We start from the raw sequence: 26,448 nt of genomic DNA on the forward strand, positions 1-26,448 counted from the left end.
TTGGCTATGGCATTGACTGGGTCACATCTCTTAATTTAAAGTCTTTGATCCCCACTCTAACTCTGATGGTGTTTTTACACTCCCTTGCCTTGAAGTACCTTGATGCAATAAGAGCTGTCAAAATATCGTCCCGTCCCGTGCTGTGTTGCATGTTCCTCACCTTACCTAAGGAAAAGGAGCGAGTGTAAAGAGTTCTCCTCCCCGCATTTAGTTTTTTTGTTTTAATGACCCTTGTGCTAAGATCTCTCTCTTTTTCAGGTTTCTGGCAAGTAATAAAAATTGCAAACCAGGTTGTAATTCCTGGAAAAATTAGTAGGTTTTCCATGAAATCACCTGCAAGCTGTTCAATTATAATTCCTTTAACAGTTCTGCTTTTGTAATTTTTTGCTGCTCTGTAGGCCTGGGTGTAAGTCACAGCCCTTTTCTGTTGTTCTGCCTCATCTTGGGTGTCAGTTCTGTCTAAATTGTTCTTCTCTGTCCAAATAATAGGATTGACACACTCATACCCTTCTCTGGTGTCAGTAGCATTATTTCTGTCTCTTATTTATCCTGTTACTATTAAAGCTCCCCTGTTTAAACATTTTACATTTATTTTTCCTCAAAATGCAACATTTTCCTCCTGTCATAAAGCAAGTGACTTAAATTTTCAAAGGCTCTTTCAGCAAAGCTGGGAGTTAGATTCTTGTGGAGTCCTTCATAAAAAATTGAAGACTTCACGTATTAACATACATTGATTTATTCATAGTGTTTCATTACAAATAAGCGAGGATCCCATAATATCAGGAAAGGTTAGGAGAGCAGTGGCGCACGTTACATTATATTGACAGCTCAGTTGAAATTGAGCTGCCTTTGGATTGAATTTGGAACGTAGGGAAGGAGTTGGTAAATAAGTCATGAGTTTTACTTGCAAGTGCCTGTATATCAACAGGGTTGCCATGGGTAAGCATAATGGAGCTCCAGCAGAATTTCAAAGGTGTGCTTGCAGCTTGGGTTCCTCTAAAGGTGCGTTAGTACCAGCAGCGGGTGTGTTCATGAACGGCTCTGCAGGTCTGTAACCCTGCTGGCTTAATCTCTCAGGCGAAAACCAGGCATGGTACCACATGTAAACCTGCAAACTGAGACTAAAAACAGGGGGAGGGAAATGATATCAGGAGCTGGCTTACAAGCTCAGAGAAGAGAAGGGCTTTTGTCTAAAGACTTGATGATACTTATTTCATTTAAACATACCATTTCATTTCACCGTATTGTCTTTAGCACGGGAAAAGAATTCCAAAACCTTTGCTGTCAGTAAAAGGCTCCCATTGTTTTCAGTCACCTTTTGAGAAGGCCATTTGCCAGAAAAAAAAAACCCTTTGATGGAAAATGTATCCATGTTTGCAGCAAAAGTTTTCATATGCTGTGCGGAATTGTAGGGGAAATTCTCACGAAAATTCCGCAGGTCATGCTGTGTGCTCTGATTTGGCTGCAGAAGTTCTGAGGTTTGGAACAAAAAGCAATTCTTTGCATCTTTTGTTGTAAATCGGCACGTGCTGAGGTTTTAGCGGAGAGAAGAAATTAATTTTTTTCCTAAGTAAAGCCTTGGAAAAATTTTCATGTTTGTTTGACAGCATCCAAATACAGAACCGCTCACTAGGGATACTGAAATAATATCTGTCCTTGTATTTTCAATGTCTAGTCTCAAGAGATGGCCAAATAGTGGAGCAGAGAAAGGCCAGGTGCAGAAGGCCCCTTATCACCTTACTTTCCTTGTTCTTCATTTGCAGATTACGTACAAGGCCGTTGGGTCTCTGGATCCCAGTGCTGACCTGTCCAGCCAAAGAGGGAAAGTCTTCAAACTAAGGAATGAAACACATCACCTCTTTGTAGGATTATACCCAGGGACTACGTATTCATTCACCATCAAAGCCAGCACAGTCAAGGGCTTTGGGCCACCCATCACAACACGGATTGCAACTAAGATTTCAGGTACTGCTTTGGAGAAGAAGAAAAAAAGAACTTTGTAGGGCTTTGTTCTTTAGACCCGCAGCTGATGCATAAAACAATAAAAAGGTATTCAGCTTAGTGTCTCTGCAAGTTTCATAGGGCAAATTTTTAAAATGGCCATGATCCAGAATCTGTGTTTGTTCGGGTTACAAATGTAGTGATTAATTTGTGGATATCTTAAATATCTATGAATATCTTTGTAGAGCATTTTAAATGAGAACCTTCATTAGTTCTACAAATGAACTATCCCTACAATAATTGTTAGTATTATCTGCCTGGCTGGGGAAGCTCCTTCAAGAATGTGGCTTTTATTTTCAGATTGCACCAAAATGGATGTAATGAAGTAATTGAATTAATAGTGCAAGGAGACTCAAAATAATGGAGGAAAGCTGTTTTTATGTTTTCTTTCTGAGTAAGGGCAGAGGGAGGACTTGAGGTAAGCAGGCAAGTATATGAAAGGCACTAAAATCAGGAGGCATTGCAAAGAGAAGGTTAATGTGTCTCTAGGAAAAAAAGGAGACTTAGGCTAGCTATCAGAAGAAAAGATCGATAAAGGGATGGTAGAGATGATATTGCGCAGCTTATGTAGACTTTAATTTTAACATTTAATAACATTTAATTAATAGCACTAAAACAGGTTCTCTAACACAGTTTCACACTGTCATTTTTTGGAATGCCTTAACTGTTTTTTCAGTAAAGCCAAAATAAATGTTTGGGATCTTCAGGACACTTGTAATGCTTGAAATTATGGCTGGATGCCATAGAAAAGAGTGCACAACTGCATATTTTCCATTGCCCTATTTCAAAATTGATTAATAAAAAGAAGTTGTTAGCAGTAAGTGACAGTGTAAATTTAAAGGAAGTAAAATGTATCCATTCCCTCCACTAACTCATCAGGGTTTGAACCCTTAACGTTTAGTGCAAAAGCCCGTGCCTCAACCACTTGAAGCAAAGCCATTAACTGTCCTGACAGCCCCACGGACTGTTAGGGTTTACGCAGCCCCGCCGTGAAGGGAAGGCACGGCATGCGCTCTATTCACTTGTGACCAGAGAAATAAAATAGCACAGGAATGGTATGCATTTTATTATTCAGTGAGTGCTCAAATTGTGTTAGAGGCCTGCATGATTATTAACTGTATGCACACTGAGCTTGGTTTATCGTCTTTTTATTTTTCCATCTTCCAAACATCTGGTTTGCAATAGGTGGGCACAGACTCCATGTAGGCATTAGGGTGGTCTCTGACATTAGATTATCTCATTGCATGGTCAGTCCTAGACATGTAATTTGGAAATTACTATTAAATGTGCTTGAAGAGGAAGTCCCACAGTCAGTAGGGAGAAGAAGGATTTTTGCATTGACTGGAATGTCCTTGTAAGACTATAAATATTTTAAAATTAAAAGGCATCTATGCTGTAGCAGTTTGTGAGGGTGGACATGTTTGTTTATGTCTTAATCACAATTAAATAGAGGAATTCCTGAGGACTTTTCTTTGGGCAGGACGGGGATCTTGCCAAATAGGCATTAAATTGGTGAGCAGTGCTTGCTTAGAGAGGTCACTGCCAATTGTAGTTTTATGGAGGTACTATGCAACTGTTCTGTGTTGAGTACGCAAGAAAACTGCTATTATCTTATTTCAGTGTCTTGTGACTAATGCAGACTCAGATTGCTGAATTACACTCAACACCATTAGCTAGTCCTGCCAAGACCTCTATTTCTTGCATTTGCTTCTTAACTATATGGTGTCTGAAAGTAAGATTGTAAATTCGCAGTGTTTTACAGAAGATAACTAAACAGGTCTCATGCATAGCCAGAAGGAGACATTCGAGCTAGCTAACGAATCAGAAACAGTTTAGTGGCTCCAGTGCAGCACTGCAGCTAGGCTAGAAGAAGCTATTTCAAAGCAGGGTGATGGAGCCTGCAAAGGCAGAGCCCAGCCTGCTCCTGGTGTCCAAACTGGCCTTGCAACCTTTTTGTAGTGCTGCGTTGTGCTGTAGCACCATCCCCTCTGGCCACAGCAGGCGCTGAACAGTTCTTGCTGTGGCATCTCCAGCAACTACGGTGATCTCTGGTATAGAAGACCACTGGTGACATGCATCTTCTTTAAATGACTCACACTGCTTCCCCTTGATGCAGAGCGACTCTTTCAGAGAAATCCTCGTTAAAGAATTGGCATTCATTCTGAACTCATTGCCAGCTTATTGACAGGGAAGTCAGTAGCTGAGCTGATAATAGCAACCACCATTCTTGACAGTTTTCAGGCATTTAGATAAAAATCCTGATTGTAAACAGGATTACAGTGGAAATCACTGTGAGAGGATTAAATATAGGATCCCCAGCAACGCAGGTTGCCCTTGTGAGTTACAGATGAACTCTCTGTGTGAATTCTTCTGTTGCCTTTATACTTTAAAGATATTTCAACAAACTTTGCATCTTTGGAATAAATTTAATGCTGCTCTGATCTCGTGATGTCTTCAATTCTTCCACAGTAAAAGTTGTCCCAAACAGGAGTCTGCTGTTGGGGAAGGAAGAAGTAGCATAATAAGAACAATACGTTTTCTAAGGAAAGCTATCCTACTGTCATGAAATGATCCTAATAGAAGATAACAAAACAGAAGTAGAAACTAGACTTTGGCTAAGTGTGAATAGTCAGTCATTTTCTATGTTCTTTGGGGAACACATTAGCGAAGCGATGGGGATACCATGGCTGGGAACTGCCCGAGTACGCCATTGGAAGCCGTGCGCTGCCCACTGATTCAACATCACTAAAGCACTGGGGTAAAATGTCATGCGTTTGAGTGCTAAAATAACCTGGCTAATTTGCGCTCCTCTCTTTTCATCTTTCGTGCTTCATAACGCACCCTCCAGCTAATAAGGAGACACAGCTTAAGTCTATGTATTAAAAACTCTATCTGAGATGTGGGAGGTCTAACCCAATGACCAGAACAGTGAACAAGAGCCAGGTTTCCTGGGTGTTATTCTTAGCTCTGCCACTGATTCACTCATCCTAAGTGGTCTTTTATAATGTCCATGCCATTTTCTTTCTTCACCTTTAAAACTGAAGGAATGATCCCATCTCAAAGGATTACTAAGTCTTAAAAATTCAAGACAGGATTTTCAAAGCCATCTTGAAGATTTGGGTGTCCAATTCCTGTTTAATTTTAATAGGAAAAGAGTGTAGAAATATTTAAGCAGTTTTGACAATTTTGGTCATAACATTGGGAAGTATTTTGATGTTTCATTTGAGAAATGTTAAACGGTCTCCAAGAAATGTTAATATTATGTTGCCATCACTACCAAAGGCAGTAACTGGTGTATAACTAACGTGTTGCTCTTTGTTCTGCTCTAGCACCGTCGATGCCAGAATACGACACGGACTCCCCCCTGAATGAGACTGACACTACCATCACCGTTATGCTGAAGCCCGCTCAGTCCCGGGGAGCCCCTGTCAGGTAGGTGTTTTGTCTTCTCTTTTCACAGTTCTCCCCTCTCCTTCCTCCCCAGGCTTCGCTCATGCCTCTCTCATTCTCGTCTGATAACCTAGCTGCTGAAAGCGAAGGCTGACTAAAAGGCCAGCTCTGCTGTTGATTCTGCCTTTCACAGACTGCTTTTATAAACGCCTCAACCCTCTTGCCTCCCGCTGTTAACCTCCGGGAGGGATTACTGATAGCACTGCACGGGGCTATTACCCTTCCAGCACCACTTCAGGTGCCGCTGCAGCACGGGATACAGCAGTACTGCAGCTGGGTATTGCGACGCCGTGAATTGAGCAGCGCCATGCAAAGGCGGAGGAGGCTCCAGGCCTCCGACTCCTTGCCCTCTCTTCCGTGATGGACAAGGCCTTCTTGAAACCACCGTATGAATGTTTATCTTTAATGCTTGCGGATGCATCTGTTCAGATTCTGGATCTAACCACGCTCCTCACATCTTCATGTTGGAATTCCAGCCATTGCTCTGGGCTGGTTGTGAAGCAGGGATCTAGTTCAGAAAAGATGAACTCTGGTTTGGTGAGGCTTTGCCAGTTGTAGGCAAGCACAGTTTTCACTGGCAGAGTAGAGGATTCAGGGGCAGGGAGCTGCACAGGCACCCATGGAACAGAGTGAGAACCTTGCAGAAAACATTTCTGGCTCTCCCTGAGCTGGGTCCCGTTCTTAGCGATGAGATACTGAAATGGGATCCTCGACTGCAGATCGCTCCCTGGCTGTGGAAACACGACTTGCAGAGGTCTGTAATCCGTTGCTCTCTTCCGTCCAGGTGAATTTGTACGTGGTGAAAGGCACCAGCACAGCCGAACAAACTTCCCTTCTGAGCAGGCACTGCCTTATCTTCGCTGGCCGAAGCACCAGTTGGTCATTCACCCTGCCAGTCTCCTCAGCTGAGAGCATGAATTAGAATCGCTTATGATAAAAATAGTGGCTACTGCTTTGCAGAGGTATCCAGCAGCCATCACCTCCCTGTAGGCTCTTCAGGCTTTTACCTCCAGTTTTCACAAGAGACACTTGAAATTCTTCCTATGGGTGGTATTTTAAAAACGCATAGTCCCTTCTTTCAAAGTGACTTGGGCTTCTACGGCCCACTGACAGGTTCCTAGTGTATTTGAAGGATGTCCCGCTAAGTATTCAGGAACAAATTACTCAGAGGTTTGCTACTTGATTTAACGAAGTATCCTGTATCAGTTGGCAGACCACCCTGTGTCACGGCTTTCCTCCAGATTGCATTGACAGACTCAAGCAAAAAATCTACTCTTTAAGACTTAGCACCATCCCTTTTCTAGTTTTTCTGAGTAATGTATTTTAAAGTTTCCCTTTCAATCTCTGGTACTCCATATGAGCAAATTTAGGAGCCTATCTTCTGAGTCCTTTAGGGATGTTTTTCTGCTGGAAAAGAGCAGTAAAATCACACAGCTCTGTTTTGTTTTATTTCTTTATATGGGGGAACATTCCTGTATCTCGTTTTACCACCTGCTGTCTTAAGAGTGTTGCTATTTTGTCTTTTTATTGAAAAGTCTTGTGATTTTTCTCGAAGTCAATTTACTATACCTCAACCGCATTCAGTGAATAATGTCTTTTCCAACAAATGTGTCTGTTATAAAAAAATCGATAGGGATTTTTATAAATTTTCAGTCTGGATTCTTTAATTGCATTGTAGTCTATTATACACACATTTGCGGAGAGTACAATATTTACATGCCACATCTAAATGATAAGATTACTTCGTATTATGAGCCCATTTCATCAACTTACAGATGTGTGTATGAAAACCAGAATGGACAGGGCGGGGGAGGGAGGGTCGTGGGGAGAATTTTAGCTTTTTATTAACTGTGACGGCCTCAGAATGTATGAATACCTGTCTCTGTATAACTATATAGACTGTTCTTAGTCTAGCTGCAACAAATCCGATTATTTCAACCTTAGATTTTCCCAATCTCGTCCCTTTTCTTTCAGTCTGTTCTGCATACTCTCCAATTTGTGTAAATGCTCTCGAAACACCATATCCAAAAGCAGGTAGCACTCCCTCGGAGGCCTCAACAGCATCCAGCAGATTAGAAGAGTAACATACTGTGAACTGCATATGACACTCTTAACGCACAAGAATGAGCTGGTTTTTGCCCCCCTCAGTGTTTTCTTCATCTTCAAGCTGAGATCCAATATATCCTCTTTGTCGTTGTCTGGTTAGTTGTTCTACCTTTTGGTTGTGTGTGTGTTTTATTTCTCTTTCACAAGTATAATATTTTCCATTCATCTCTATGAAATGTGGTAAAATTGATTTTCAAAATGATTTAAAATTCTGATACAAACTTCAAGGACTTACAGTCCCTCTTAGTCCGATGCCATCCTCTGTTCGGTTACCCAAGGCATTAGTGAAAACACAGATTTGAGACTGTGAGAAATCCGCATGCGCCGCGGCGAGGCGGTGCGGAGGTAGCTCCGCCTGATGCAGCGTGCTGGTAGGATGCCTGTTCTCCTGGCCTCCCTTGTAGACATGACCATGCTTTCCTTGACCCCTTCCCTTTTGCACGCTGACCTTTCATATCCCAGCCTGCCTGAGATCGTTCTGAAAAGGTACTTGAAAGTAGCCTGAAATAGATTTTCCTCACATCTTCTTATAAAACCTCTGATATTCAGATCTTTCAGTATGCAGGAATAGGTCAGTCCCTCATCCCATCAACCTGGCAGTTCTCCAGGCAGCCAGGTTCTGCTCTGCAGTGCCCTGGGTTTTTATTATAGTCCTCCCAAACTGTGAAGATGAAAAAACCTGACTATACAGTAATTATTCTTAATGTTTCCTCTATTATGCTGGGGATGGTGAGTTGGAGTACGTGTTGGGGTGTGATTGTAAACTAGTATCTATATATAAGATAGTTATGTGACTATGTATTGTGTTATTTCATTCTGTTGTAGTCTGAGCAGCATACAGATGGAGTATGGTCTGCAAGATCATTTTTAGAGTAATATCGTAGAATATTTCAAATAAGATTCATTGTATTTCCATTCATCTGAAATTCAAAGTCACTTTCAACATTAAGACATTTCTGACGTTCCCCAGTGCTGATGATAAATAACTTAAATGAGGTTGTTTATAAAACTAATGATCATGAACTTGGCATTGTAACAATCTACAGATAACAATGAAGAGTCTTTCGTATGAACTAATAGGAATAATATAAACTTTGATATTCTTTCATCTATTTTGTCCTATTGCCAAAATAAAGATGAAGCCTCAGCAAGGTCCCTTCTGGCTTAGGCATTTCATTCTTGTCTTTATTTTCCATGGTATAACCTGCAGAGCTTGACTCCACATTGCCCTTTAAAAATAACTTTTAGGTGTTATATCAATCTAAAGCCCGTGAATGGTGCTATGATTGATTTGCTGAAGACTGACATTCATCTATAATAGATTCAGAAGAGGAAGGAAGAATGCAAGTGTTCCCAATCTTCACTCCTCAACTCTTTCCTGAAAATCTCCAATGTGATTTTGAGGATAATTCTGCCTTTGAATCTGTTATTGTCAGGAGGGCTGACTCAGTCCTTCATAGATTATTCACATATGACATCTTTAGACTTCTGTTTGAGAATTTATATCCCATCCGCTGCTTGAAAATACCACTGTGAGGGATTTTATCTACATGACATGTCCACTGGGCTGTTTTTTGTGTGTTTGATATTTCAAAGTCCATCTGGTTTATTAACATGCAGTTGGTTCTATCAATCTACCTATCCTACTGTTACGGAGAAAATCAAATTTCCAGAGCATGTATTAGTTTTGAGGATTTGAGAGTTTAAATGAATGCCCCCCTTAGGTGTGATTGCCTTGTCGATATGCTGCTCTGTGTATTGGAGCTGCAGGACACTGTAGAAGGACGTTAGAGAAGAGTCTGCAGTTATTTTGGGGGGTTTCAGACTATGGAGAACTTTTTTGTTGGAAAAAGATGGATTTAATCTCCCTATCTTCTTGCAGTTCTCTGAAGTTTATCAGTAAATAATCTGTGATGTTCTTTTGTGTGTCTGCCAGCACGCAGATACGGGACGGTCTTTAGGCACCTCACCCCTGTAGTGTGCTAAAGACAGTATTATTAGAACAAAGGAATTCAATCTTTGCACTTGCCTTTATGCATATATATATATATTTATTTGTGGGGGAGAATATATATAGAATATTGTCCCGGTTTCGGCTGGGATAGGGTTAAATTTCTTCCTAGTGCTGTGTTTTGGATTTAGTATGAGGAGAATGTTGATAACACACCGATGTTTTCAGTTGTTGCTAAGTGCCCTCCTAGTCCAAGGACAGCTCCCGTGCCTACTGACTGAGCTAGGTACACGAGATGGGAGGGAACATAATCAGGACAGCCAGCCCAGCTGGCCAATGGGGTATTCCATACCATGTGATGTCATGCTCAGTATATGAACGGTAGGCGTGATCCAGGAAGTACCGAGCGCTACTTGGTTATCGGTCAGCGTGGGTGGTGAGCAATTGCATTGTGCATCACTCATTTTGTATATTCTATCATTATTTATTATCATTATTTTCCCTTTTCTGTTCTATTAAACTGTCTTTATCTCAACCCACGAGTTTTTCTCACTCTTACCCTTCTGATTCTCTCCCCGTCCCACTGGGGGAGCGGGGGGAGTGGGTGAGCGGCTGCGTGGTATTTGGCTGCCTGCCAGGTTAAACCACGACAAATATATATATGCAGTGTGAGTAGCATATGTAAATGATCCTGGAGGAATATATTCAGATAAGAGTCATTTATTGTGTATGTGTGCAATGGTTGGATACTTGTAATCACTTTGATGGTGAGGAAGGATGGGTTAGTTTACTTAATTAAGTAAATCTAAATAGGAAAACAGGAGTTTAAATATTTTAAATATATTTAGAAGTACTGAGCAAAGGTGAAACAAATATTTTCATATCGACAGCCAAGCCAGTAGGAGAAATTAATTTATGTGGACCAAGCCCCATGTGACTCTTGAGTATTATCATCTGATTCTTGGTCTCCCAAGCATGAAATAAAGGAAATGTTTTTAGTCTACATGATGCTAAACAAATCAAGAGAAAACAGTTGTAGCGTTATTTAACAGAACACCTAAGAACAGTGTTTTTTTCTGGTTTTATGCTCAAGCTATTCTTCAAGCGAACAATCCCATATGATGTATCTGTGTACTTACGTATTCCTACATACAGTAACAAATGAAAATTTCCTGTGACGAAGGCGAGTAGTATTGCTTCCATTTTATGTTGGGGAACTGAGACTTTGACTAGATAAAACTTGCCTTCTGTTTCAGTCTGCAACAAAGTAGAAATTAAGACTCTCTGGAATCTCCAGATAATTCTTTCTTTTCTTGTGATTTTGGGCATCATCTGTTCATCCTGAGCTTACCTTTCCTATATCCCTCTCACTAGCATCCTCATTTTGATTTTGTTTTTAATGCACAGTAGTTCTTTCCATCCTTATGAAGGAGTGGTTTGCAAGCTAGTGACCTTGATTCTGTGGTGGAGGAGGAATGAGACAAGAAGCTGTAAACTTGCAAAATTTGGTGGGGTTTTTGTTTGTTTTACAGATGGTGGCTTTGGTGTACAGATCTCCATAGCTATATAAGGGGCAATGCTGTTCAGCTCGCTGCTTTGCAACTTCTTAGTGGCATCACATGAGCTTGCCTCAGGCATTTCCGTTGATAATTAATTCATTAATGCGAAGAAAGGGTGGCAATTTCTTATTCTTAAAACTCCCACGCAGCGTACCTTGTGCTTGAAAATAAAGACTGGAGTCAAGGATCAGTGAAACAATAAAAAAGGTTCTAATGTTGAAAGCTACAGGGAGCATAACAAATTATCATGCCCTTGGTAATTCTGAAAGTTCAGTTGCATTGATAGGCATGTTATAAATACTTGGAAAATAAAACTCCTGGCCTGCTTTTTCTAAACTCATATTCAAATGTATGCATCACATGACTTGGTTGATTGAATACAGGGCAAACAGTCATCACATTAGATCTTTTAATTTTGTAGTATCTAATGAGGAATGAGATTATCAATCTAGGCTTCTGATATTATAAGCCTCATTATCTGTATTAATTAACATCTCCTATAATATACCTCAGGGATATTGTTCGGAAATCATTCAAGCTTGATTTCTCCTGCATGGCATTCTGCCTTTAATTTAGGCAAGAGTTTGAAGGTAAATGAGTGAGTTTCTTTCCTCTTAAAGATAAACCAGATCTGCTTTTTCTTTAACTATATGTGAATGTGAAAGAGAGAGAATGAAAATGAGAATTTGGGTGAAAGGTGTGGAATAATGGCAACTGGGTGGATCAGCATGATGTTTATTACACCAGAAAGGAACAGAATAGAGTTGCAGGGTAAGCATTTGCAGGCTTGACCTCATCAGTGTGTCCAAACCCTGGTGAGCTGACCAGAGCAGCGCAAGCCTGAGCATACACTTCCATTTCAGCTGGAGTCGTTGAAAGGTGGGTTTAGATCATACAGGATGAGTTCAGTGGTATTTGAAGTTATTCTGGATCTTGGAAGGGCTTTGCCTACTGTGTCAGGAGAGAAGCATAATGGAGGTATAGGCATGCATCAGGATGCAAGGTGACAACCGTGAGTATCAGGAAGGAATATTTAGTCTTTTATGTAGCGTGGCATTATTAGTTGAATGGGTGCTTCAACATTTTTTTAGTTCCCCCTGAAGAGTCAGATGTTGGCCCTAGAAAGTGAGGATAAAGGGCATTTTGGGTCAGTTGTCTCATCTGGTACAGGAAATGCATTTTCTTACTGGATCAGCACAGTGTTCATCTGAGAATACTTTCCCTTAAAAGGTCATAAAACTGCCTTTGCCCATTTATCAGCCATCAGAAACATAGCCGTTCTCCGAGCCTAGATGACCTGCTGTGTCTTACTAACCATTCCGCAGAGAGCTTTGGCAGTAGAGACAGAAATGGGAGAGGATAGCCATAAAATTTGCATGTATTTTAATGATAATATTTTAACAATCAAATTACACATGGAGCCAATTCTTTTGTGTCAAGCAGCATTTTATTGGCTCTACAGTGAAGCTTTTGCTAACACTTTTTAGTTTTATGAAAGCCTGAGGATACCGAGAGTGGGAGAGTGAATGTTTTTGCATAAATCTTTTATGCTGTCCACGTAAACTGTCAGATTGAATTCCAGCAATCAAAAGGTTAATGAAGTCTGAACTTTAAGCTGAAAGTCACAAATTGATGGCCATTTTCTCACATCAAGCTGTCAACCAGTAAGACGAGGGAACAGGAGAAAATACCCGTGGTTGCCAGTTTGAAGGTTTCTTTTTCCAAGACATTTTTTTGCTTCACAGCTCCCAGAGCCAATATGCCCCTTCCTTTTTATCTCAGAATAAAAGGATAACAGCAAACCGCATAAAAGATTTTAAAAATTAGAAACTCTGAATTTCTTGAGGCGTACTGCCAAGCCTCCTTTTGCCTAGGAGAGCCCTTGGACCAGACCCTTTGATGGGATGAACCGAGCCTGACCACAGCTACCCAAGGTCGGAGCAGCCCACAGAAAGAGCTTGGCTCTTTTTGCGGACCACAGAGGGTGATTTACCTAATTGAAGCAGCTCCTTAAGGTACTTCAAATGAGCTGGGATGAGTCTGGGCACAAGTCCCTGGCAAATGTCCGCCCCTCGGAAGCAGCGCACAAGCTTTATCCAGCCAGCAGCCACTCTACCAGGAGTGAGGATGATGAGTTCAGAGGGCAAGCGGGCTCTTTTCTGTTGCATGTGGCAGGCAATGTTTGCGCTAGCAGGTGCCCCTCAATGCGTCTCTAATAACACAAAAACGCGATAAAAGGGAAGATGAGTAAGCTCTGCTTTGCTGTTGCAGACTAAGGCATTTCAGGATTTAATTATACTACAGGTATATAAATTCCGGAAACATGTTAATGCTCCCGTGATTAAAATTATAGAGGGCCTAATTGAAAAAGCATAAACCGAATTGAAGAATTCCTAATTATAGTTTGCTTTGAGGTGTTAATTTCCTCCATAATGAATGCATAATTTCTTGGAACTAGAAAAGGGGATTGCTGCACCAGTGCGTGGGCTGCAGATGGAATGAAGGGATTATCATAAATGCAGCCAGACAATTCAGAAGAATAAACCTCTGCAGCCATGATGCTATTCTGCCTCTCTATAATTTCAGTTCTCCTTGCACAGCGCTTTTCCAAAGCAAAAGGCAGAGCTAGGAGATGGCGAGGGATTTGCTTACTGTGCAAAAGGAAGGGGAAATAGGACTGGTTTAATTAAAAGCAGTCATGGTGCAAAAGTGGAAGGCGAGGAGAGAGGCGGAGAGCGCAGTATTTTTGGTGGAAAGGTCAAACAGCAAAACAGAAGAGGAGGCAATGCTGACTTCCCTCAGCGCCCACCTTGACAGATCCCTAAGTAACTGCAGGAGCTGATGTTGATGCAGGTTGATTTTTTTTTCTGCCAAAGGATACACCCTATATTTCATGTTTTCTCTTGCATCAAAAATATGCTTCACTTTGAAGGGAGTTGGTGAAGTACAGGATTATCAGATACAACTTCCCGATGTTTAAATCTGCCCCATTCCCACTACGGTGGAGGTTAAAGGTGTTTACAGGTGATGACAGACCAGCTGCGAATTGATGCAGAGAAGTCCTTGCCCTTGGGACTTTCCTTCTCCCCTTTCTCCATCCTCAATTTTCCTTTGTTCCGGGGCAGGAGATGCTGTAGGGAAGGTACCACTGACACCTCTCCCTGGTGTCAGAAGCGTGATCACTTTGCACTTTCTGAAAAGCACAAAGTGTCCAGAAAAGGTGGAAAGAATCTGGCTGATACTTCTGCAGCTTCAGGTGCTGAAAATCTGTATTATCCTTACCCAGGAGAGCTCATCTTTTCTATTGTACATTGATGACATAACTGTGAGTAGACTCTTATCTGGCCATATGGGCCTTGCCTAGTAATGAAGTTTCTCCTGAGGTTAGAAACAGAGCAGGTTCTCCCTATTTGTCTTGTGTTTTTCTTAGCCTTTCAATTTTAAAAAAACAAACAGACACAAAACAAAAATATTTTTCTAGTGTTCTCTCTTTAAAAAGACATCAGATTCTGATGTGTGGGTTTTCCCTCCACAGTCTGGTAGCTGTGATTGTGGAAAAGGGAGAGAAAGCTTTGAAATCCGAACTAGATTATTTCTGTATCCAAATGGAGCTAATTTCGTGGAAGCCATTGGAAATACCCAAATTAATTCTGACTGAGAATATGTGCAGATATACCTATCCCCTTGTCCAAGCCACTGCTATAATGAAGGAGATGGCCGAACGTGTTGGACAGTCCCCGTAAGGCTGTGTCATAGTCCCTCCTCATCCTGCAGCTTGCTCAAGATCCACTTTGGCTCTTCTTGTCCTTGAAACTTCCTTCTGGTCTCAAACCAGCGATCACCGAGGATGGCGACAAGACCTCAGTCAGCGATGCCTGTTTAATGCTAAGCGACATTAACAAAAAAGGGGTTGGGTTTTTTTATAGATCAAACAGATGGCAGGTGGCTCAGGAGGGAAAAAACACCTCCAAAGCCACTAACATTAGCTCCTGTTGCAGCGAAAGCCGTATCTGTCTGCGCTCATTATCTTTAATCTGCCAGCACAAAATAACATTGAACGGGAGAGATGGGGACTGGGCCTGTTCCACTGGGGAACAGCAGCTATTATGTCTAATCTGTATTGCAAGCCAGGTCAGGCTTATGGAGATGGTTGAGATAATGGAACACAGAGCTTTGAAATGCCCTCTGGTTCTTTATTTTTTTTTTTCTTTCTTTTTTTAAATTTTTATTTCCGAGAAGATTAAACTGAGAGAATTTAAAGCTTTTAAAGGAATGATGCATATATAATACAAGTAAATAGATGCAGTGTTCTGGTGGTCTGGGGATGGAAAGGAGGTAATTTTGTGAGTATGGATAGCATCTTTTATTAGACCAAATGATACAGCTGGGAAAAATGGGCTTTTAAGCACACAAATCCTTCTTTTTGGTCAGTAAATACTGACTGTCAATACAGTTGTCTTTTTGACAACTACTTACGTTTTGTGCATGTTACCACATTTCTGTTTGCCGTGCACAGACACTGCGGCGGTGGTTAGAATTGCTCAGAACTATATGGGAATATTTGCAGACCTCAGAGGTCTGTCGGGATAAAAGACTACCCACCTAGGGTCTGAGGCCAAGTGACATTACACTTGACATTACATTATCACTTCTTTTTACCAAAAAAACCCCAACCAACAACAAAAGCAAAAACACCCTGCTACTTTCTAACAGATATTTCATTCTTTAGTCAGTTGTGGGAATTTTATGTGATGCTGCAGTATGACTGCAAAGAAATTTCAGACAAAGTATTCTGGCCAAAGATAGCGTTTGATATAGTGATGCTGGCAGGATGCTTTTCTACAAATACAAATATTTTGTTTGGGTTTGCCTTTTTTTTTTAAGCTTGACACAATGCACAATTCCTTAAATAGATACCACCGTCTGTCCCACAGGTAGCTCATCGCAGTTACGGATACTGATTGGGGAGAATACAGGACCATATCTCTTTTCTATACAGGGAGCATGCAGTCTTTAAACTTTCTTACTTTTTCTAGAGCCCATTTCAGTCGCTATAGAAATTTAACAAAGCTTGAAATTTTAGCGATAAAAGAATGCCCATGTGAAAACTCTGACTCCAAATAGTATTATCCAAGTGTGAAATCGCGACCCTTTGTTTCATGAATTTCATGAACATGCCTTGGTAATAAATCTAGACTACTGAACTGAATATGACAGTAGAAGAAAATGTGAAGAGACTGTCTTACCAGTCGTCTTGATTAAATGGATTACATTATCATTGGCTCTACCTCAGCAGGTTTTTTTCATAGCAATGGTAGTAATTACCATCTCTTCTTTCTATGCCATTTTTACAAATTTGGCTGAATTTGGATATTTTGTTGGTATTCTTCAACTTCAGTGAATGCAGTAGAAGAGTTGTTTAGTTTAAATGAATGTTAAAAGAACACACAAAAATAACTTCAAAATGAAGAATCTGGTGTGAATAACTTTGCAATATGAGAGACTATTTCTTTGAGTAGCATCACTATTATAAGCTTTATTTTTGTGAATGCTTTGCAGATGCAAACAAGCCGATTGATGACAGTGCAGACCAATATTCATAATGGGCTAGTTTTTGAATCTTTGAAATAGCCAAGCATATTCCAGAAGATGACATTGCAGAGCAATCTCTTTTTTTCCTATTTTCTGCATAAAAATGTTTGTTGAAAGCTAACCTTAACTTCAGCATATTGTATTCTGCATGGAGCTGTTCCAAAGCGTAATGGGAATAGCAGCAATCTTTAATTGATTTTAATGGCTTTCGAATCAGTTCTTAAATAGACAGAAAATTGCAGAACAGTGCACTGGGTCCTGTATGTACATCCTAGGTGGCTGTGAAACTCAGTTCATTACGTTTTGTAGATGAGTTTCAGAGCTTCTGATTAAAGGAGCTATTGGAGATATTAAGGGTGACATTTTAGAACATGTGAAATAGGTAACTCAATTCTCAGGAATATGTGGCCACCTGTTTGAACCCAGAAAACTTTATGAACTTGGAAACTGTCTGCGGAGCCGATTCTGAATGCCTGAACGTTTGATGACAGGATTGCAGGAGGAGTCTGGTGAGGAAATATTCACCGCTATAGCCAAAGGAAAGCCGTGCTGTCCATGCAGTGTATGCTCAGAACAGCGAGTCTCAGCATCAGGCTTTATGGCAGTTATCCATTTAGTTCTTGTAAATTTTAGTAGAATTTATGTTATGTAAATCTTTTTTTTGAGTTTAGGGGGTTTTGGTTGAATTTTTTACAAAATCCCTTCTGTGCAAGTTCATGGGAGGGCTGGAGGCACACTGTGAGAAGGATCTCATTTACTGTTTAATTGTTTCACAATTTTTTAGAGTAAGCTCTGTAGAGTACTGATAGATTTTTATAGGATATTTCTAGTTTCCATCCCTATTATATTTCCTCAAATTTCCCATTATTTTATTTCTTATTGTCTATGTGGCAGAAATCGGGCTTTTATTTAGATACCTTTAAGAAAGAGAAAATAAAGGTGTTGATGCTACTCTTCTGTCTCAGTTTGCATCACCTTGGCCATAAAACAAGCATATGCACATTCAGAAGCTAATCTGAATTCTAAATGTGGTTGTCAGGCAACACATCAAACCCTTTCCCATTCCAGTATCCTGGGAGCTGGCTCCATGCTGTCAGAATAAAGGCGATGAACCTTCGTGGGTATATACAAATATATTTATATTGGCTCAACCAAATTTAATGGGTTTATAAGTTAAATGATAAAAAAGCCAGTGTTAAGTATCTATAGCCTGGATTCTGCGACTTAACTGTTAACTTAGAAAATGGGCTCTTAAAAAAAGAGGAGGCTGGCTGGTATCAGGACTGCCACGTTTAAATAACATCCAGGGAAACTGGTCTGAGGGTGCATTTCCAGTGGGCAGGCCTGGTGTTTGATGGCTGAAGTTACATCCGATTTCTGTAGTTTGTTGCAGAGCTCTGCAGTAGGAAATGGGCACTTGCTCTCTGGGGCTTCTGTGTGATGCTTGCCGAGGGTCTGAACCAGTGTGCTGACAATGCTCTCATTGTCTTAAAAATGCTTCTTAAAAACGGTTGCCTTGTAAATAAGAGAAAAGAAGCTGAATTGGTTGCTGGCCCCTCTAATTATTGTACCTTTGACCCTGTTCATATGCACCTGACGCCTTTCATTCAGCTCTGTGCAGCATTAACTCTTGTGCATTGGTCAGATAGTATTTGGGTTTGATTTTCATGGTTTTGGATAGCCTTTTCAGAAGTGCTGAATCTGTTAATTCCATAGAATAGGTGCAACAATGGAAATTCAATGTCCAGCCCCGTGTCGGCTGCTACATCCCACATGCCTCAGTCTGAGGTGACACAGCTATTGGAAGATGCAAGTCTTTTCCATCCTTACTTCATTCGCCCCTTTTTGTCCTTCATTCTTTGAATTAAGATAATCATTAATAAGGAAGCCACTACCCTTTGGTACTGTCTTATTTCCTGTAGCCTGTCAAACAGTTATTCTGAAAGTAATGTGATCATTTGAGCTACAAATGAGAAGTTCCTGTTCTCTGTAGGGTGAACTACAAAACCTGCTCACAAGAGTCTGCTAAAAAATGCACTGCAAGATCAAGCTGTACTAATTGCCACTTATTTTTGTTCCCCAGGAGAAAATATTATTGGAAATAATATATGGCTGATAATATAGTTGTGTGTTAAATATTAAAATTAAATGAAAATATATTAAATCTTGATATGGTTTAAGAAAATTTAGTACCAAAATTGGTCCAGAGGGAGTACTAAGCTGCAGAAGCATTGTTTCTTTTAAGCTTTCATAAGTCAGGCGAGGAGATCACTGTAAGGTTACAAAGAAATCATATTCCTTTTCATACCCTACCATTATCGGGGTACAGTGAAGACTTCACCTTGCTGATAAGTACCATGTCAGGATACCAAAGTGCACCGACCAGGTGTTGAATGCTTTATGGAAAGCTCTCACTCAGCTTTTTCCCTCCACATTCACGCACATCCTACATCCAAAACTTGAGTCTGGTCTAAATACATGGCTAGATTTGTGGACAAAGGCTTCCTCCGTCCATCCTCAAATTGTGCTGCAAGCAGCAGAAAAAGAAACCAAGAGCAGGGGAAGGAGAAGTCTAACAGCGCCCAGAGAGATCTCAGTCGCACAGAAACGGGCTGTGATTTGGAATGTTGATTATCCGCACTTGTGCTTCCACACTGAATAGAGAACTCATCATTTAAAAGATTACCTTGTAGATGATGGTAAGAGCGCATTTTCTTCCTCTGCAGACAACATTTGTGCCGTGGCGACCATTATGGCTGGTGCTTTTATCAGTGATTTAGAATGGAGCTGTCAAAAACTTTAAAAAGCTTCTATTAAAGTAATGTGGAGTTATCTAAGACCTGTGAAATTTATGAAGGAGCCCAGTTTTGGCCTCTGTGTCTAATAAGAGTGTGCAGCTGCGCAGGGGGGCCGTCGGCTCCCCAGCCTTCTAGGAAGTCGGGCACTTGGTCAGTAGCCCAGATCTGAGAATCCCTGGAGAGGTCTCTGGAGAGCAGAGCTTACGGACATTTGGAAACTTTCCTGTCGTTTATGGACAGCGGTAATACTTGGTTGCAATGAGGTGTCTTGCAGTAGCTTAGCACTAGGAACACAAGGCCCCTGCCCTGCAGCATGCACACGTGTGGATTTGATTGCAGTGTTTGCAAATGTGGCTGAATATTAAAAATTGTAGTAGTAGTTAGTTTTACTGTGTCATCTTTCGGTTTATTGGTCCTGAAGGTTGTTATATAGTGTTGGGAGTTTTAGTGCTCTGCTTTTGTTGTCTCTTTTAATATAATTTCAATGTATGACTGAAACTTTCTTTTATCCAGCTGGGCATTTTCAACTGATGTATTGATTCCTCCTGTGAAGCAGTGTTAGCTGATACTGGCTTTGAAGCTTGCGAGGGGGAGAGCCCCAGGAGATCCACCTTACTGCCTACCTGGTAGCCAGAATAAGAGCTAACAGAATAGTGTGGATATCTCCTCCTTATTTCCATTGCCCACTTTTTTTCCTTCCCTCTAGCACTTCTTTTTGGAAAACTACTCCTTTCCCTTGGTTGTAATCACACCGCTGTGTATTACAAAATTGTTAGTCGTCACAGGTTGCAAATAGTTGACCCCGCTCGGCACCGAGACAGAGATGTGATTGCAGCTGAAGTGCTTTTGCAGGGCAAAAGGGCAGATCCTACTCACCGAGTTTATTTTGAGTTAGTGCCCGACCGCAATCTTAGGGGCCATAATGTATCAGAGAAAGTTATCATCTTCTGAGCAAAGTTGAATTACTTTTACTCTTTTGAGAATTGTTGTAGTAACGTGGATGGTTTGGCCAAACTTTAGGGTGGGTAGTTGCATGCTTGCTACTCAGAATTCCCACAGGAATTCCCACAGGAATTTCATTCGGACATAGGATCATTGGCTTTTTGCTCCGATGAAAAGGCAAACAGTTACGAGAGCGTCTTAATGCTGGTGGTAGCGGGTGTGGAAGCACCTGATGTGCCTTGCAGCACTTCAGGGGTTAAAGCAGAGAAGCTGATCTCTGAAAATGCCCTGAAGGCAGGCAGGTAAATTCTGCTTCTAGGTAAAAACAAAACGTGAGGAAAAGAGCGTAACCTGAAAAACAAAGATATGGCAGAAAAGAAGAAAAAAAGAAACTGAGACTGTACCAGTCTGTGTGCTGGCTAGGGGTGGACTGTGAATCCTGCACTTCTGGAGAGTGTAGACAGATCAAAATACCGGGATCAAAATATCAGAAAGCGAGACCCAGGGTAATCATTTGATAAGGAAACAATTTCTCAGAGCGATAATCTTCAGTCCAAAGTAATCTTTGAAATCAGCCACGCTCTTGGCCACTTGACCACTGCCAAATAACTGAAGAAAAGAGTGAGGCTGAAGGATGACGGTCACCAAGTCAAGCAGGTAAAGCACATAGAGATGAACGTGCTGTGTCAGTCGGCGTGAGCTGGGGCATAAAGGAAAAAAATGCCAAGAAAACAGTCAGTCACTCATCCTAAGTTACACCAGAGTAGGTTTTTTAGACAGAGGGAACAACGACAGCAGCATTAGCTCAGATACGTGTTTCATAGAAAAGGAGACAGTGTTTGAGCAGGAGATTAACGGGGTTTTAACTTGAACACAAATGGGACGTCTGTTACATCTCAGTTGAATGCTCAGGAGCGTACCGTTGTGTTTCCAGAGACACCTCAATTTATTCCAAAAGAATAAACATTAAAAGTAAAATTTCAGGTCATTAAAAGAGTGAGTTACTCCATGAAAGGAAGAAGTGTGATAATGGCTAAGTAGAAAAGTGAAAATGTGGAAGAATACAGGCAAAACAGTATCTGTTAATGGGTTCTATATGTATCAAAACTCTTTTCTCATGATATAAAAAAGTGCTTATACTGGTGGAGCATATATTAGAACCGTCAAGGGAGAAACTGAGAATGGCTTCAAAGGTAAGTTCGTTCTCTGATGATTAGGGAAAGAGTTCCGTTATCTGGCAATTCGTGTCCCTGGGAGCTCCCCCTGCTCCGCGGGCAGACCAGTAGATGTGTTCACTGCTTGCAGGTGGGGTCCAGGAGAATGAGAGACACTGCAGGGCTGGGGAGATAGGAAAAGGGAAGCCTTGGCCTCCGTCTAGGCTGAAAGGAGTTTGATATATATTTATACATATATATTTATGTATATACATAAAGGAAACATTTTTCTATAACCAGAAAAGACAAGCGTTTGGGATTGGATAAAATAGAAATCAAGCGGGTTTAGGTTAGAAGGCATGTGGCAAATGCCCATAAAAATGTCAGCTACAATTTTGCATATTGCTGACAAACAAAATGACAAACTTTCCCAGTAGTGTAGATTATTATTGCCAGAGGGAAGGGTCGGAATAAGAATCTGCAGATAGTCTGTTAGTAAACAGTGTCCAAAACGACAATCTAAAAGTTTAGGTTAAACAGGCTCTTGCTTACAGCTCCTATTACATCCTCAATGATAATACTTAAAGTGTTGCTGGGAAGCCTGTTTATCTTTTTAGAAATCGTAAAATAAATACCAGAAGAGGTCTAAAATATTTTATTAAAGCCTCTAATGAACTGTAGGATTGAGAAAAGTTTTCCAAAATACCGATGGGACATCATTAAAGGCTGCAATCCATACGTCTGGTGGGTGCTCCTGCTGCATTAGCAGACATTAGTAGCAGAACTTGAGTACTAAGCAATTCATAAATTGGTCATACTTCTAAAGATTAGTTGGTTTTGTGTCTAGCAGTGGGAGCCAAATGATTTCCAAGTGATTTACCGACTGCCTCATTGTTAACAGTGAGCGTGCCAGGTACCTGCAGACCTGAAGGAAGAGTTATTCAAAAGCATGAGCCAGGTTTTGTTTCACTCCTGCTTGTTGAAGGTGGCAGAACTTTGCTTCCCGCAGAAGCATTGATGAGCTATTGCTATGCCAGAAATTTTTCAGACCAATCTTTCAGCAACAATGAGCCTGTGAAAGCCGGGAGAATGATACACTGCTGGCTGTTTCCAATCTTTTAATCGATCCCCCCTGTCTAACTAAACAAAGGACCGGTCTCGCGCAGACAGGTGAGGGCAGCACACGTGAATATCCTGACACAAAGTAAAACGGCTGCAGCGGTATCTTTCTTTGTCAGATGGGTGAGTGGTGTTAAGCAGACAGTAAACCTGCCTCAGCTGTAGCAGCATTGAACTTAAGGGCTGTCCTTGTTAACTGCCTCAGGAAAAAAAAAAGGCAGAGTGCCTTTGACTGCCTTGCAACCCCTTTGAGCCTGAAATACTAAGCTAGAAATAACGAGTTTGCTCTTACGTATCAGAGGGGCCAAAAGCTTAGCGGGAATCGAAAAGGATTAACATTTCATAGAGCTGGAAAGAATACGAAGAGTTGTTGTTGTTTCCTGAAACAAAAGTGAATTGGGAGAGCTGTAAAGCCACCTGCTCAGTATATAAACTGGCTTTGTAGTGATGGAAGGTAGGAGGAGACTTGCCGTCAGGAATTAATGTTAGAGAACTCTGCATCCCAGGATATATCCCAAAAAGAGACATGAGGGAGGGCCAAAAAAGTTACATTCTTAGAAGATGTGAGAATCCTTTTGATCTAAACTGATTCTTGCACCCTGAAACTGTTTCAAAAGGGATCTGACACCGTTGCCACCTGCTAACGCTCTCCTCACCGCAATCGCCGTTTGGCCCAAGCAAACAATTCGTGTTTCAACTTGGTGGCTGAAGAAGAAAACATCTGCTTTCTGATATTCAGTACATTAAAAATTCATTATAGACTGGGTATTTTATTAGTTAATCTTTTTCCCAAAGTGTGACATGATTGAAATCTATTTTGCCTTTCACCAAGGTGTACCTTGATTAACTCAACTAAATCGACAGAGCAAGTGATCAGCATCTTGCCCATATAGTGGCCACTGTTACTGGTGGGCCAAGAACGGTGTCTGCTGTGATGCCCTAGCAGTGTTTTTCTTACTTTGCCTTTTCCTTTTATTGTTGGAAACATTCTTGATATTTAAGGCTCTTGGGGCTCTAATCCTACCTTCCTCTCTCCCTCCTAGTGTCTATCAACTTGTTGTCAAGGAGGAGAAGCTGCAGAAAGCACGGAGAGCTGCAGACATCATTGAATGCTTCTCTGTCCCCGTGAGCTACAAGAACGCTTCCAGTCTTGACTCACCGCACTACTTTGCCGCCGAGCTGAAACCCATCAACCTGCCCGTCACACAGCCGTTCACGGTGGGCGACAACAAAACCTACAACGGCTACTGGAATGCTCCACTTTCTCCCCTGAAAAGCTACAGCATATACTTCCAGGCTCTTAGCAAGGCAAATGGAGTAAGTGCAGAGAAAATTGAAGTTGGATCTGTACCTATGACCACCTCTGTCTATCCTCCACATCTTTCTCCTTCATTCTCTATCAGTTTAATTCCTCCTCATTATTACCCTCTTACAGAAATTTGATTAAAATTAAACATGCCACTACTTGTCCTTCACTCAAGTCTCTCTCTGACATGCCCAAATCCAGTGAGAAACCTGTTGGGGAGCCAGACGATGTAAAGACACATGTTGGCATGTGATTTACAAAATGAATTGCCTAGAATTTGGTTTGGTTTTTTCCTTGCAGTTGCATTAATGCCAGAGTAGGAGCTATTGTCCTTTTAAAAGACGTAACTGCAACATCCTGATAGTCTCCAACTCACAGTGCTTGTGATTTTGGAGGAGACATGAGATGGGAACTACGCAAAAGCTATGAAGTTGAATTGCCTTGTAGCTTGCATTTGGTCACATAATGGAGCACTTATGGTTGGGATTTTCAGCTTGAGCAAACTGTAGGTTGTACTGCAGGGAGGACTACGTGCACATCTTTCTTATTCCTTTTGAATACCCTGGACTATATTTTTACATGTACTTACTCTGATATTAAGTTTAAAATGGAGACTGTACAGGAAACATAGTTTGCTCTATGCTCAGACACGAATGACATACACATAATGCCCCAACAGATCCCGACATAGGAAGAGGGAAGGCCTCTTTTCCCTCTTCCATTCTGCCGTTCCAGCCTAGAAAAGTTTGTGACCTTCTCTTTTATCTCTCCTGTTTCAGGTCTGGTCAGCTAACAGTGTACAGGCCAGATCCAGACTAAGCAGTCATTCACCTTCCTCCCCTTTGACTCCTCTAATTGTTTTTCGTTATCACATAACATGGTACAATTTGACACTCCGGCCTCATGAAGAGTCTTAGAGCATTAACATGGCATCAAGAAGTTGGGTAGCCAAGTGTGTTATTAGCACATTTGTCTGTGCTTTCATGAATCTAACTTTAACATAGATAAATTCTCTAAGACATCACCTCTGAAAGAGCAAAATTAGAAAAATCAATCAAAGGTGAATGGTGTAGGCTTTGGTCTCCACTTGGGATAGTGTCTTATACCCAAACAGCAGCTGCACGTCACAGAGGACCATACATCATTTAACAGGCTAGCAATGCCAATGAATGTTCACAACATATCTTGGTGTTTTACTGCCTTCGTGTATCACCGTTTTCCTGCAGAGTTTCTGCTGTGTGGCTGACAAGCACAAATCTCTTCAATACCGTGCTGTTTTTCACCTTGGTTTCCTTTCTAGTCGATATAGTTTCCTTCCAGCACTACTCAATTAATTCAATTTTGGATTTGCCTTTATAAAGGAAACTGTGAAATATGTGTGTTTGTCTGTGTCTAGTTAGTTCCCCTTGTGTGATAGTTAATTGCTAGTGAACGGATCCCCAGGGAAGAAGAAACTTTATTTGCTTAAGTACAATATAATATGCCATAAATGGGTTATATGAATGGAGACGTAGGCTTGCCTTGGCATTCTGGCTTTTAAGGCAGCACTAAGGTGTGGTTCCTGCTTTTTCTGGATCTCTGTAGCTGGCAGGTTGCATCACACTCTCCACATACAAGGTGATAAGGACTCAAAAAAGGATGGGCTCTCCTAATAGGAACACAAGACTGTAAAGGACTTTTTAAGCATAAGTTAATTAAAGGACTCTATATGCAAGAATACACAGTTTATGACAGCATGAGAAGTATCCTGCCGGATAAAACAAATTCCTATTTGAGCAAGCAATTGCCTCTTGTGTTAATAATTTATATTGGTACAGTATATGTTTATATGTCCTCGAAGTGCAGTGCTGTGGGAAGAAATATAGAGGAAATGTCCAAGAGTGGAATATGGATCTGCAAAGGAGTAGCTGTGATACTTTTGGTTTCTGGATAAAATCCTTAAGCCCTGCATTTCAAACATTAGGCTCTGGTTTTCATCCAATCTTTTGCAGCTGTAAATAGTAAGTTTTGTTTCATTCCCAGAATTGTTTACAGGTATAGTTTGTATTTAAGAGTTCAGGGTTTTCACTTATGTCTATAACCTAAGCAGCTTTGACTGGTCTTTGTGAAGCCTACTAATAATTATGGCTGCAGTGTGGCACTTTTGATAATGCACATCTGCAGAAAATCTGAAACAGTAACAATTTAGCACAATTAAAATACAGCCTTATGTTCCCTTGCATGTGAAAAACTTAACAGAACATTGCCACTCACTTTTTAATTAGGATATTCTGTGGTTTCATTAATCACTGACAGTTGTGGGATGATGAAGCTTCTTTTCACACCTGGAACCTGCAATGAGAAACCTTCCTGCAGTGAACCAGAACATCTTCCTTTGGAAATGTAGGACTCTGGGGAGAGCTTAATTTGAAAAAACATTCTGTATTTGGTCAAAAGGCTTGATTAGGAGGAGGTAGAAGTGTTATAGGAG

The 26,448-nt window shown here is 41.0% G+C and overlaps 1 protein-coding gene across 3 annotated transcripts in view; it reads left to right on the plus strand.

Annotated features, from left to right (window-relative positions):
* The window catches only part of PTPRT (protein tyrosine phosphatase receptor type T), a 458,488-nt gene that overhangs the window by 339,274 nt on the left and 92,766 nt on the right, over positions 1-26,448 (plus strand). For all 3 annotated transcript variants that reach the window (XM_075166323.1, XM_075166325.1, XM_075166326.1), the window contains 3 exons: positions 1,764-1,965; positions 5,331-5,433; positions 23,716-23,989. In XM_075166323.1, the coding sequence (XP_075022424.1) occupies positions 1,764-1,965; positions 5,331-5,433; positions 23,716-23,989 (579 nt within the window). The remainder of the gene's footprint in view (positions 1-1,763; positions 1,966-5,330; positions 5,434-23,715; positions 23,990-26,448) is intronic.

This window comes from Calonectris borealis, chromosome 17, assembly GCF_964195595.1.
Source record: "Calonectris borealis chromosome 17, bCalBor7.hap1.2, whole genome shotgun sequence".
NCBI lineage: Eukaryota > Metazoa > Chordata > Aves > Procellariiformes > Procellariidae > Calonectris > Calonectris borealis.